The 13778-nt window shown below is 48.1% G+C and overlaps 1 protein-coding gene across 1 annotated transcript; it reads right to left on the reverse strand.

The window, feature by feature from the left end:
- Positions 1–11120: 11120 nt before the first annotated feature.
- LOC4335226 (probable aquaporin PIP2-6) lies at positions 11121–12852 on the reverse strand. Its single transcript, NM_001402345.1, has 4 exons — positions 12409–12852; positions 12024–12319; positions 11778–11918; positions 11121–11694 (listed from the first exon to the last, which is right to left on the reverse strand). The coding sequence occupies exons 1-4, from the start codon at positions 12698–12700 to the stop codon at positions 11575–11577; spliced, it is 849 nt and encodes a 282-aa protein (NP_001389274.1). The 5' UTR covers positions 12701–12852; the 3' UTR covers positions 11121–11574.
- Positions 12853–13778: the final 926 nt, after the last annotated feature.

The following is a 13778-nucleotide window of genomic DNA, read 5'->3' on the forward strand; positions in this document are numbered from 1 at the left end:
CTAAGCCTTACCCACTAGACATGTGGAAGTACGGTAGTGCTTTGCAACAGAGGCCCGAAGACCGGTCCTTATATGGCCGAGGTGCTACTATCAAAACCATGCACCCCGAGCCCAGCCTAAAACCATTTTGGGGATTTTGAATAGAAGGAGCGGTGTGAAGCCAATTCCACAATAACCAAACCATTCCATAGTGTCCAGGTGATATGAATATTCCCAAAGTCTAGAGTTGTAAAATCGCCTAAGGTTACCTAATTAAAAGCGAAGCATCCACCTAAAATCATACTAGTGATACCATGAGTAGAGTGTCCACTAGTTGGGGTTTTGTTTATTCTAGGGTGAACAAGGTAATAACAACAATAACAATAATAAGGTCATAACAAAGGTAAATAGGCATGGCTAAATAAAACAGTGATAACGCGGGAATTTAAATAAAGCGATAATGCAATAAGTTAAATCAATATAATTTTACAAACTGGGATTCAATATGTTCAAAGATGATGTGACTTGCCTTGCTCGCTTTCCCAAACGCCGGCTTCAACTTCCACGAAGAGCGGATCTTCCGAAGCTGCAGCGTCTACACGACCAACGGAAAAGAAACGGCTTTTACTCTACTAAACTCCATATAACAAGTAGAAACAAAGCACAAAAATGGGTTCTTGGCTTCTTAAGGAAAAATTAGAGACTTGAACGGTCCAATTCCGAGTTCAAATGGCCAAGTTATGGCCATTTGAAGCTTATATGCTCTTTAAATGGATATTTACGAATTTCTTCATTTAAATTTTGATTTAAAATCGGATTTATTGCGTCAGCCGAGGGGAGGGGCGCGCGGACCGGGTCCACGGGAGTGGGGCCCACGCGGCAGCCTCACGGTCCACGGTGGACCGGGTGCACGCGGCTTACGCCGGCCGGCGCCGTGGGTCCCACGTGTCAGCCGTACCCGCGGGCGCGGGCGGCTGACGGCCGGGCCCCACATGGCAGCCGCGGGGCGCGCCCGAAGGCGGCCTCGCCGGCACAGCCGACGGGAGGCGACGCGCCCGCGCCCCGATGGTCGCCGCCGGCGACCACCGGCGCGGCGGAGCGGCGCCCGAGAGAGGGGAGGGAAGGGGGAAGCGAAACGGCGGTCCACGGCTCACCCCGGGTCGACGGCGACAACGGAAACGGCGACCGAAGCGGAGAGAGGCGGCGGCGCGGCTCGGGTCGACGGGGACGGCGGCGTTCCGGCGGTCGGCGGGCGAAACGGAGGGGTGGACGAGGTCGGCGAGGTCGCGGCGGAGCCGAAGGAGGCGACGCCGAGGCGGGAGAAAGTCCGAGGCGACGACGGCGGCGGACCGGAGCTCGGCGGCGACGGCGGAGAGAGGGAACGACGGCGCGAGCTCGATTCCGACGGGGAGAGAGAGCGGCGAGTGGCGGAAACGGTGGAGGGAGGCACGGGGAGCGTTTATATAGTGTTGGGAGGGGGAGAGAACGGCCGGATGAGGGGGAATCGGCCGCGGAAGATCCGGCCGCCATTGATGCGCCGGCGAAGTTTGCGGGAGAGTTTCCAAACGAATCCGAGGGAGAGAGAGAGGGAAAAGTGGGGGGAAAGGGAGAGGGAATCACGGGGAGTGATTTCCCCCTCTTTATTGCGCGCGGGGGCGGCGGGATGCGGCGGAATCCGCGGCGGCGGCGGCGCTAGGGCACGGGCGAGGCGGCGGGTGCGGCGCGAGGTAGGGGATGACGGGTGGGCCCCACCCGGCAGCGAGGGTGGCGGGCGGGCCCGCCCGTCAGCGGCGCGCGCGCGGGGGAAGGCCGGATGGGCCGCGAGGGAGAGGAGAGAGAGGGAGGGAGCTGGGCCGAGCCGGCCCAAGAAGGAGAGGGGGGGGAAAAAAGACTTTTTAGGGTTTTTCTTTTTATAAAACCTTTTTAACTTTGTTTATTTCTTCTTAATTATTATTTGTGCTCTGAAAATTCCACTAAAATTTATTTACGCATTTTAGGCTTTTAGGAAATATACAAAAATCCTCCAAGCCTTATTCGACTTTTAACTTTGCACATTTTAATTGTTGGAGGCTTTCACATGGATTTTACTTATTCTATGCACAATTTTGAGGATGTATTTTAGAGTCGTTTTGGGACGCGACAGAATCCGTTAAGACATCGTTGAAAAATAGTTTTTCAATGAAGGACTTAGGGGAAGCAGTACATATTCTGGGCATAAGGATCTATAGAGATAGATCAAAGAGGCTAATTGGATTAAGCTGAGTACATACATTGACAAGGTGTTGAAGAGGTTCAACATGCAAGATTCTAAGAAAGGTTTCTTACCGATGTCACATGGCATTAATCTTGGCAAGAATTAGTGTCCTCAAACAACTGATGAGCGAAACAAGATGAGTGTGATTCCATATGCCTCGGCTATCAGATCCATCATGTATGCTATGCTATGTACACGTCTAGATGTTTCATATGCACTTAGTGCAACAAGTCGATACCAATCAGATCCAGGTGAGAGTCACTGGATAGCTGTAAAGAATATCCTGAAGTACTTGAGAAGAACTAAGGATATGTTCCTAGTCTATGGAGGACAGGAAGAGCTCATTGTAAATGGTTACACTGACGCAAGCTTCCAAACCAACAAAGATGATTTTAGATCGTAGTCTGGATTTGTGTTCTGCCTGAATGGAGGCGCTGTGAGTTGGAAGAGTTCCAAGTAAGATACAGTGGCTGATTCTACAACAAGAGCCGAATACATTGCCGTTTCTGAAGCAGCAAAGGAGGCTGTTTGGATAAAGAAATGTTTCTCAACTAAGTGTGATGACTAGTGCTTCTAGCCCTATGGACCTCTATTTTTGCGATAATAGTGGTGCCATTGTGCAAGCCAAGGAGCCTAGATCGCATCAAAAGTCCAAATACATTTTACAGCGGTATCACCTCATTCGCGAGATAGTGGGTAGAGGAGATGTGAAGATATGCAAAATACATACGGATTTGAATGTTGCAGATCCGTTGACAAAGCCATTCCCTCAGCCTAAGCATGAGGCACACACTAGGGCAATGGGTATAAGATACATTCATGATTGACTCTAGTGCAAGTGGGAGACTATTAGTGATATGCCCTAGAGGCAATCATAGAGATGTTTGTATCACATACTATATTTACATATTTATCTGACATTGTTGCTTGAAATAGATAACTCATTATTGGTTAATGAATATGTGATTCTTTCATGAGACTCTTTGTGTTGTTTGTTACTATTTCTAAAGGATCCCTGATCAAATATCATATGTGGAACAAATATGATTAGATGATCAGCACATGTATTAATTGATGATCATGTCTCATGGATCATGGTATAGAGATACCAAATTAATAATGTGGATACATGTTAGTGAACATGTTGTTGGATAGACCCAACATGAGACACTGTAAGAGCCATATGTGTTGTGTAATCAATGATCTCATTTAGTGTTGGTATTGAATCCTTACACCTGAGATTATCATGGTTCCCAACATGTGTAGTAGCTTACTTAGGGACTGCTAAACGCTACTCTGTAATTGGGTAGTTATAAAAGTAGTTTTCGGGTATGCTATGAAACATGTAGTGGGATATGAATAATCAAGATGAGATTTGCCCCTACTATGGAGAGATATCTCTGGGCCCCTCGATGATGTAGATTATGGAAGTGCATGGCCATGCCAAAGGTGATTGAGGAGTCAATCACAAGTTATATAATCTATCAACAGGTTCGAGTGAATGATTGAGCTATTAGAAGATGGCACATATCTAGCCTTGAGCTTAATCGATATCGTGAGGCAAAGGGGTTCATACAAGTATACACTAGAGGTTCAGCCGATATGATCTTTATGTATGCCCGGTGGGTCAATACGTTCTGATAGGGGCCGCTGTTGACGCGTGGACCGAAAAGGAGTTTTCGGGTCACAGCCGAGTATACATGAACCTACAGTGTCGCACGCTTAATGGGCCGGAATAAGAGGATTGGATGGAGATCTAATATGAGCTTAATTCGGATAGGGATCCGAATAGTAGTCCTACGGGCCTTGGAGGCCCGAGTGATGGATCCTATATATTCGTGAGGGGTATGACCGGCGGAGGTATTGCATCACGTGAAAAACCCTAGCCGTCACTTCCCTCCCCGAGCAAAACCCTAGCCGCGCAGATGTGCTAGTGCTAGCACATCTGCGCGTGGCGTTTCGTCCCTGTACGTGTGGATACCGGTAGAGGTGCCACTGATTTGCGGTGCTGATCGGCATGGGAGTACGGCGAAGAGAACACACGAGGTGGAGAAGGTCGAGCCAGTGCGATCGACTACTTCCTCTATATCGACGCGCGCTAATTCGCGAGAATTCCTTCGACTTCTTAGCGCCTTTTTCCGCTGCACAGCGCGTCGAGTGGTAACGATCTATGATCTAATACTTGAATGGTTCCTGGTTTACGCGATAGAAAATTTTGATTTATGCTATCGTAGCCTATGCGTATCCCAACAATAATCAGAATGTATTCTTCAGCATACATAAATAAAATTCTCTGCTTTGTCGTGCAGTGAGTTTTTGATGCTAAGTAAGATGTTCATATGTGCATATATATATATATATATGTGTGTGTGATGTTGCAGTGACAAGCCTGGGAACCATGACTTCAATCTACTGATTGTCGAAACATGAATTCGGCAATAATAAAACGGGATAGCACACGAGACCTAAAAGTGGATGGATGCGGAGACAAAGGGTTTAGACAGGTTCAGGCCCTCTCGATGAGAGGTAATACCCTACTCCTGTTTGGGGATTTGAATCCGCCGGGTGTAGTATTGATCTGACGATCAGGTTGTGTCATGCCCCCTAGAGGGCCTCCTGCCCACCTTTTATAGGGTGGGGGGCAGGATTACAAGATAGAAACCTTAACCAATACGGTATCGGTTTCCTAAATCTACTTTACAATATTATCAAACCAGGACTTTAGGCTGTTCCGTAATATATAAGGAAACGTAATACCCAAGTCATGATCTGTTACATATTCCATACATATAAGTTATCCCCTATAACTAGTCGGATAACCATGCCGTGTGGGTATGGGGTACCCATAATCTCCACAGTAGCCCCTGAGACCTTCACAGTCGAAAAGATAATCTTCTCTCGAACCAGATTACTCCAAAGCCGAGTACTTCAATCATCTTTGCCATGGTCTCCCGAGTACTTTTACCAAATCTGAAGACTGTGGAGGGCTGAAAAATAAAGTCAGGTGCATCGACTAGATGCACCTAATAGGTGTAGCCCTCGACTATGCGGTTAAGTGAACAAACCAAGCATATAGTCAAGGAATAAATAATCCAACCAACCGAGTGGCTTCGATAATTATAGTTAACCAAGCGACTTGATATTAATATGTAGCATATGCGGTGTAAATCCCTGAATAACATAATCCGAGTGATATACCGACTGCTTTGTAAAATATGATGAGTGTAACCTAAAGTTGGCTACATTATTGAAAATTCACATAGCAAAACAGCTATAAAAAAGCTTGTATGTTGTGAATAAAGAAATTTCCAAAGTATTGGGCATACGCCATGCGCACACTGCTTTAACAGATGTGCTTAAGTCCCTAGAAGACACATGGTTCCACCACACCTGGAAATATATGGCATATGTGGTATAAAATCCGAGTAAATAAACTCATAAAGGATTTACCAACCGCCTGAAAAATGACCACAATATATAATCAGCCTAAGCCATAATATTGGTCAATAAAAATGCACACTTACGTGGCAAAAAGCAACGATATTGTATCCAATCAATTGCTTAAAAACCCAAACAGCACCATGACTATATTAAAAAGTCAGCGGGGCAGCTATATAAAGCTTTACTGTTTGACACCTTTTAAGATGCATTGTACCAACTCCTAAAAAGTTGAGTAACTGCGGTATAAAAGGATTTTAAGGTATTGGGCACTTGATCACGCGCACTTTGGCCTAAGCAAAAAGTGCCTAAGTCCCTAAAAGAACGTGACAGGCCACACCTGAAAATATGGGCTGCAGACATATTAGGCCTAGGCCAAAAAATATGCCTTCGATACCCTTTAAAGGATGACGCATGTAACATGCTCCCGGGTGATATAGACCATGTGATCTGAGTGATTATCCCTTATGGGATACTCCAAAATAGATATAAAAATTGAATCCCGACTGGCGCAAGTATTCGGTTGATAACCCTTACGGGGAATAATAAATAGTCCAGTCTTTGAGCATAGAAAATAGACCCATGATCATAAATTCATGTTGCATGTATCCGGAACAAGTCCAAATTGGAGACATAATACTTGTGTTTGAACTAGTAAGCCCCTGAGCATATAGCTTGTCCTTATGTCGTAGTCACAATTGTCTATTGATGGTAGCTGACGCAGTTGGCATAGAGACAAGACGACCAATATAGAGATAATATTGCCCAGCAGAGGTGACAAAAATATTGATGGTAGTGAAGATAGTGATACCAATCAAAATTACTGAAGTCGCATAGCCATGGAGGCGAAGAAACCAGTCAGCGACAGACAGATCAAATGATGAAGATAACGATGTCGGTGATCCAGTCAATAGCAGTGTAGCAACCAATGATAATGACAAAGACGCTCATCAGCATTTGCATAGTAGGTCAACCGTGAAGGTGAAATAATAAGTCGGTGAAGACATAATCATCCATTAGCAACAGCGGAGATGTCAGGGCCGATGAAGCAAAGGTGCTGGTGATGATGTCAGTGACAATAATCCTTCAAATTAATGTTATAGCTGTTGTAGATGCTTCACTTGGAGTTGTTGAAGTAGATTGTCTGCTCCGAAGTAAAGATGAAGATAATGACTCCTGGAGTTGACTCGTTGGCTGATTAATTGATTGCTCCATCTTTGACATAAAGCTTGTCGAATTTTGAGCCATGTATTTGTGTAGCCCCCGACTCTTTGTTTAGTTGGGAAACAACTGAACATAGAGTCGAGAATTATAGCTTCTTATCGTCGAGTAGTCATTGCTTGATTGAAGATAAGTGTTGAAGATGTCCAAGTAGAAATCCATGATGACAAAGTTGCATTGCCATGATGAAGTGACAGAAGCAAACTGGTAGTGAAGACGCGCAATTGTGACGATAAAAGCGCCAGTCGGCGGCAGACGTAGACAGCTTGCGTTGAAGATGATGACGCATATTAGCGGTGACGGCGACGTAGCCAACCGTGAAGAAGATAGCATCAGTCGGCGTCATAACAGGCCAGCTATGCAGGCGGAAACACCAGTCGGCGGTGGACGAGGCGGCCGGTCGGTGAAGACGTAGACGCCCAACAACGGCGGCATAATAGGCCAGCCGTGCAGGCGGAAACACCAGTCGGCGGCAGCGAAGGCAAGCCGGTCGATGAAGACGTAGACGCCCAACAACGGCGGCATAATAGGCCAGCCGTGCAGGCGGAAACACCAGTCGGCGGCTGACGAGGCGGCCGGTCGGTGAAGACGTAGACGCCCAACAACGGCGGCATAATAGGCCAGCCGTGCAGGCGGAAACACCAGTCGGCGGCAGCGAAGGCAAGCCGGTCGGTGAAGACGTAGACGCCCAACAACGGCGGCATAATAGGCCAGCCGTGCAGGCGGAAACACCAGTCGGCGGCTGACGAGGCGGCCGGTCGGTGAAGACGTAGACGCCCAACAACGGCGGCATAATAGGCCAGCCGTGCAGGCGGAGACACCAGTCGGCGGCGACGAAGGCAAGCCGGTCGGTGAAGACGTAGACGCCCAACATCGGTGGTGTGACCAATCAACCGTATAGGCGAAGACACCAGTCGGCGGCGATGACGGCAAGCCGGTGGTGATGTTCTGACTGATCCATTCCTGGAGCGTAAGAGATAAGCTTAAAGCCATGAATCCGTCGCAAGCAATCAAGATAAATATTATGAAAATTGTTTAAAAAATACAATATAACATCTATAGCCCCCGACTCACTAGTCAACGGCGAACCAGTTGATGTAGTGAGGCGAAGGAAAAGACAAAATATCATATAAAGAATAAAATAAATGATGACTTAGCTTTGTAATATTCCCTCGGTGACAGCAAAAGTAGCCGATGTGGGAACGAAGCAGTCCATCAATGGTGACAAAAACACCAGTCGGCGCCAGTGGAACCAAGCCAGTGGTGTAGATGATGAAGCCCATTAACAGCGGCGAAGTCCGCCAACCGTATAGGCAAAAACACCAGTCGGCAGCGGCGAAGGCCAGCCGGTCGGCGAAGACGTGGACGCCCATGAACGGTGGTGTGACCAACCAACCGTATAGGCGAGGACACCAGTCGGCGGCGACGGAGGCAGGCCGGCGGTGAAGTCGTAGACGCCCAACAGCGGCGGCATAATAGGCTAGCCGTGTAGGCGGAGGCACCACTCGGCGGCAACGGAGGCAAGCCGGCGGTGAAGTCGTAGACGCCCAACAGCGGCGGCATAATAGGCCAGCCGTGTAGGCGGAGGCACCACTCGGCGGCGACGGAGGCAGGCCGGCGGTGAAGTCGTAGACGCCCAACAGCGGCGGCATAATAGGCCAGCCGTGTAGGCGGAGGCACCACTCGGCGGCAACGGAGGCAAGCCGGCGGTGAAGTCGTAGACGCCCAACAGCGGCGGCATAATAGGCCAGCCGTGTAGGCGGAGGCACCACTCGGCGGCAACGGAGGCAAGCCGGCGGTGAAGTCGTAGACGCCCAACAGCAGCGGCATAATAGGCCAGCCGTGTAGGCGGAGGCACCACTCGGCGGCGACGAAGGCAGGCCGGCGGTGAAGTCGTTGTTGTTATCAGCAATGGCGGTGGCGAAGACAAGCCGGCAAAGTGGACTCGCGGCCGATCGACCGGAAAGCTGAGACGCCTCGACTCCATGACCAGCATTAATCGCCTCAATAGTGCCGCGTAATTATATGCGAACAACAACAAAAAATAACAAGAGATTAATCTGAGATTAAAAATCAATATGATAAATAATGATAAAACTAGGCGTCCGGCGCTGGACGAGTAGTTAGCATGAGTAGATATAAAAAAATTGCTCAATGGAAAATATCACATAAAGAGGAAAAATAAAGGCACTTAGCTTTTTTCTCAGTGTCCTCCGTATATATGTGTTAATGGGTGGACAGGAGATCATATCGGCAGCTTGTGACAGACATGCAATACATGCATGAGTGCTGCACTTCCCTGTGTGAAAATTGCTCCTATTGATTGGCTCAGATTCCACGTCGACTCCAATTTAGATTAGTAATTGAATATCGCCAGGAGATTTGACATCATCAGATGATGGACTCGGCATGTCAAACGATCAAGTTGACGACTGACGTCCCGTCGGAATTTCCGGCGGCGGCGATGCAAGCCGAACTCCAGAAGAAAAGAACCGGTCCGAAGATGAAGGCGGTGCTGACGGCAGCCATAGGAGATTGAATCTGAAACTTGCCGCGGTAGATTGTTGTAATCCCTCGATTGAGTTTCCCCTTGACTGATTTGGATCAAGTCAGAGAAGAGGAGCTTGAAGAAGTGGTCGACGGAAAGGAAGTGAAAACTCCCGAAGCGAAAACGAAGTCGGCGACTCATGAAGTTAATTCCATCGCGCTCGTTGATAGGAAACTCGACGCAGCCCCTACCTGGCGCGCCAACTGTCGAAACATGAATTCGGCAATAATAAAACGGGATAGCGCACGAGACCTAAAAGTGGATGGATGCGGAGACAAAGGGTTTAGACAGGTTCAGGCCCTCTCGATGAGAGGTAATACCCTACTCCTGTTTGGGGATTTGAATCCGCCGGGTGTAGTATTGATCTGACGATCAGGTTGTGTCATGCCCCCTAGAGGGCCTCCTGCCCACCTTATATAGGGTGGGGGGCAGGATTACAAGATAGAAACCTTAACCAATACGGTATCGGTTTCCTAAATCTACTTTACAATATTATCAAACCAGGACTTTAGGCTGTTCCGTAATATATAAGGAAACGTAATACCCAAGTCATGATCTGTTACATATTCCATACATATAAGTTATCCCCTATAACTAGTCGGATAACCATGCCGTGTGGGTATGGGGTACCCATAATCTCCACACTGATGAAGCTGGTTCTTCCTGACGGATCGATCCCGTGAGCCAAACTTCCTGAGATGCAAGACGATCCAGTCCGTCGTCGGTGCGGTCATCGTCGCTATGGCGTGGACAACCATGACGTTGCTGAGCAGCTGCAGCGCGCCGCGCAGTCCTCAATGACGTACGGGCCTCTGCCGCTGCTCGCCTGCTCCTGCGGTCGCGGGTAGTTTGGGTCACACGACGGCGCCATTTCCGATTGCACGCGCGTACGCTTGGCTGCGGGCGGAGTCATGTGTCGTCAACTTCTACTTCTCCCCGCCGGTCGCCGCATGTCGATGACGTCCCGGCGCCACTCCCCTTCCGCCGGCCGCCACGCGCTGAAAATGAAAAATGAAGAAGTCATGCTAGAGTCCTCTCAGCATAAATGCACGTCCTCTCAGCGAGATCCATACAGATATTGCGTAGATAAGTCACGCATAAAGTATTAATCATATTTTATCATCTAACAATAATGAAAATACTAATTATAAAAAAATTTCATATAAGATGGACAGTCAAACGTTGGCACGAAAACCCACGGTTTGCCTTAAGTATGTTAGCTACTACAGTACTGGAGTAGTTCAGTGCTACAGTAGTTGTCCGTACTCTTTTCTCCATTTCTACAAATATTGTGCCTCTACGAATACTATGCTGCGCCAGTAGTACAGACTACTACTAGTACACATCGTAGCGGTATTCGGCAATTTACTGCACTGCCAGTCTGGCGCGAATTCGGAGCCTCGACGCAGGTCAAGACCCGATCGTGAACGTACCGGACCCGTTAAGCACAGGGTGCGGATAAGCGTGCGATGGTAGTAGGTGCAGACAAAGGATAGTGGAAGGCTCTGGAGGGCCGTCACATCAACCACCAATTATTGCAGGAGCACTCAAACAACATGAGCAGCAGCACAAGCACAACTACTACGCGATGCTTGCTTGGTGATTAGGACACCATTAATCTGACAACTGTCTCTTAATCAACTCTGGAGGAAATGATTGTCATTGCCACACCAAGGCAAAGCCACCGGAACAACGGATATAGTTAGAACTAGTACCAACTAACGGATAATACTAGAATCAAGCTGATGCTCGCACTAGCAATACATGGAAAACTGCAATCCAACAGCAACAAAAGCAGATGGCAATTGGTGGTGGAAGTTCTTACAGCGGTTTTACAAGGGTGGTCGACTGAACTTAAAAAGCCGAAGCAGTTTGTATCTCTAATAATTACTAACACCGGTTACACAAACAAGCGAAACTAAATTAATCAAGGTAGTACATACATACATACAACAAATCCCACCGGTTTGATTAACAACAGTAACGGTGATGATAATTTAAGCTGGAAACAACAAATCATGCACCTGGCTGACTGGCACCCCCCACCCTCTCTCACACACACTCCCTCACATGCAAACGATATGACCAAGTCCAACCAGGCCAGCAGCAGCAGAGCAGCCATGGCCATCTAAGCTCAGTTGCTGGGGTTGCTCCGGAAGGAGCCCAGCGCCTTGATGGCTGCCGCCCGGAGGATGTACTGGTGATACGCCGCCGCCGCCAGCGCTCCGATGAACGGCCCCGCCCAGAAGATCCACTGCAATTAAGCATATGCAGGCATAAGCACTTGGTGAAATGAACACAAGAACAGAGTGTTGCAGTGAGAGGTGAGCAGCTTACGTGGTCGTCCCATGCCTTCTTCTGGTTGTAGATGACGGCGGCGCCGATGCTCCGGGCAGGGTTGATGCCCGTGCCGGTGATGGGGATGGTGGCCAGGTGCACCATGAACACGGCGAACCCGATGGGCAGCGGCGCGAGCACCTACACAAACAAGCATGTAAGCTACGTAGTACTAGTAAAGCTGGCTAGCTGAGACGGACCCTGGAGAGTACAAAGGTGGCGTGGTGTGATTATAAAGATACGTACCGGGACGTGGGAGTCGCGGGCATTGCGCTTTGGGTCGGTGGCGGAGAAGACGGTGTAGACGAGGACGAAGGTGCCGATGATTTCGGCGCCGAGGGCGGTGCCGGTGGAGTAGCCGCTGGCCACCATGTTGGCGCCGCCGCCGTTGGCGTTGTACTGGTGCTTCATGATGCCCTTCACGATGCCCACGCCCACGATGCCGCCCAGGCACTGCGCCACGATGTACATCACCGCGCGAATCACCGACACCTTCCTCGCCAGCAGCAGCCCGAACGTCACCGCGGGGTTAATGTGCCCTCCTGCACGCCACGCATGGCCAAATTTAGCTCAACGTACGGCCATTGTTTCAAGCTATTTAGTAACAAAAGAAAACATTACTAGTACGGACCGGAGATGCCGGCGGTGCAGTAGACGAGGATGAAGATCATGCCACCGAAGGCCCAGGCGATGCCGAGGGTGCCGACGCCGCCGCACTGGTCGGCGGACGACTGCACCTTGTACCCAATGACGGTGGCGACGGTGATGTATAGGAACAGGAGCGTGGCGATGAACTCCGCAATGAGCGCCCGGTAGAAGGACCACAGCCGGAGCTCGCCGACGTCGAACAGCGGCGCCGGCGGCGGGTCGGTGTAGTCCTTGGGCCGCACGTGCTCCGGCTCCTCGCTCACCTCCTTCGACATTGCCGCTCCCTTCAGCAAGCTCAACACGCTACTCACTCTGAGCTAGCTTAGCTCTGCTCTCTCTTCTCTACCTCTCTCTTCTCTGATGGATGCGGAGAGGAGGGGAGCGTGGGACTGGCCGGTTTTATTGAGAGCGCGGTGCTGTCATTAATGGAAAAAAAACCGGCCCAGGTACAAGAGAAGAGAAGGAAAGGTGTGTGTGGGCTTGTGCCATCGAAGCACTTCTTGTCTTTACAACCTGGAGTAGATTAGCTTGCTTGCTGTTGCTGTTGCCGTTGCTTCTCCATGATTAGAAGCCAAACTTAGCACTTGATAATGATCATGTTAGTGATGAAGTCATGGATAAGTTTGTTGGTTCTATTTAAATGATTTTAGTGCTGGTATAACACAACATTAAATACTTGACAAAATTCTCTCTATGTGGAACATGCATGAAATATATTCCCAGTATGCATGCTTTGCGGCTGTAGTTGGTGAAGCTAAAGCAATGGGGGGTTTATAAGTCGAGGACAAGTATCATATCTTAATATAAAGTTATTCTCCACTAAATTCTTAAGCTTAACATGCAAAGATGCTATATCATCATCCACTAACAAGATGTCACATCATCATCCACTAATTAACAAGATGCCACATCATCATCTACTAACAACCATCACATTTAAACATCATGCAAACATGCCATATCTTTATAGTTTTTAAAACTTAAGAGCTTTTTCAAATATGAACATGTTAAATTATCATTCAACATAATTCACATAATGTTTTAATGTATATCTTTATTATGTTTTATGATATCATTTATACTTATATAGTTCATCCTCACTTAGTTAGTGCTTAAATGATTAATTTATGGTCCAAATTATCTTTCTCATTGTTTCCTCTAATTAAGTCATATCACATCAATTGTTTTTATCCTTTAGATGATTAATCTAAGGTCCAAACTATCTCCCTTCATTTCTTCTTCCATGAAGTCATACCACCTTACTTTTTACGTTTGAATCACCATTCTACATACTATTTAAATTTAAATTATTATAAACCACATTAATTTACTTAATCTGATGTTATCTAGCTA

This window comes from Oryza sativa, chromosome 4 (assembly GCF_034140825.1).
Source record: "Oryza sativa Japonica Group chromosome 4, ASM3414082v1".
NCBI classification, from domain to species: domain Eukaryota; kingdom Viridiplantae; phylum Streptophyta; class Magnoliopsida; order Poales; family Poaceae; genus Oryza; species Oryza sativa.

Bases quoted from the DNA above. Each gene is read 5' to 3' on its own strand.
- LOC4335226 (NM_001402345.1), bottom strand. From the start codon at position 12,700: ATGTCGAAGGAGGTGAGCGAGGAGCCGGAGCACGTGCGGCCCAAGGAC. The intron at 12,320-12,408 runs GTCCGTACTAGT...CGTGGCGTGCAG, and splicing joins CTGCACCGCCGGCATCTCCG to GAGGGCACATTAACCCCGCG. The intron at 11,919-12,023 runs GTACGTATCTTT...TTGTTTGTGTAG, and splicing joins CCCGCGACTCCCACGTCCCG to GTGCTCGCGCCGCTGCCCAT.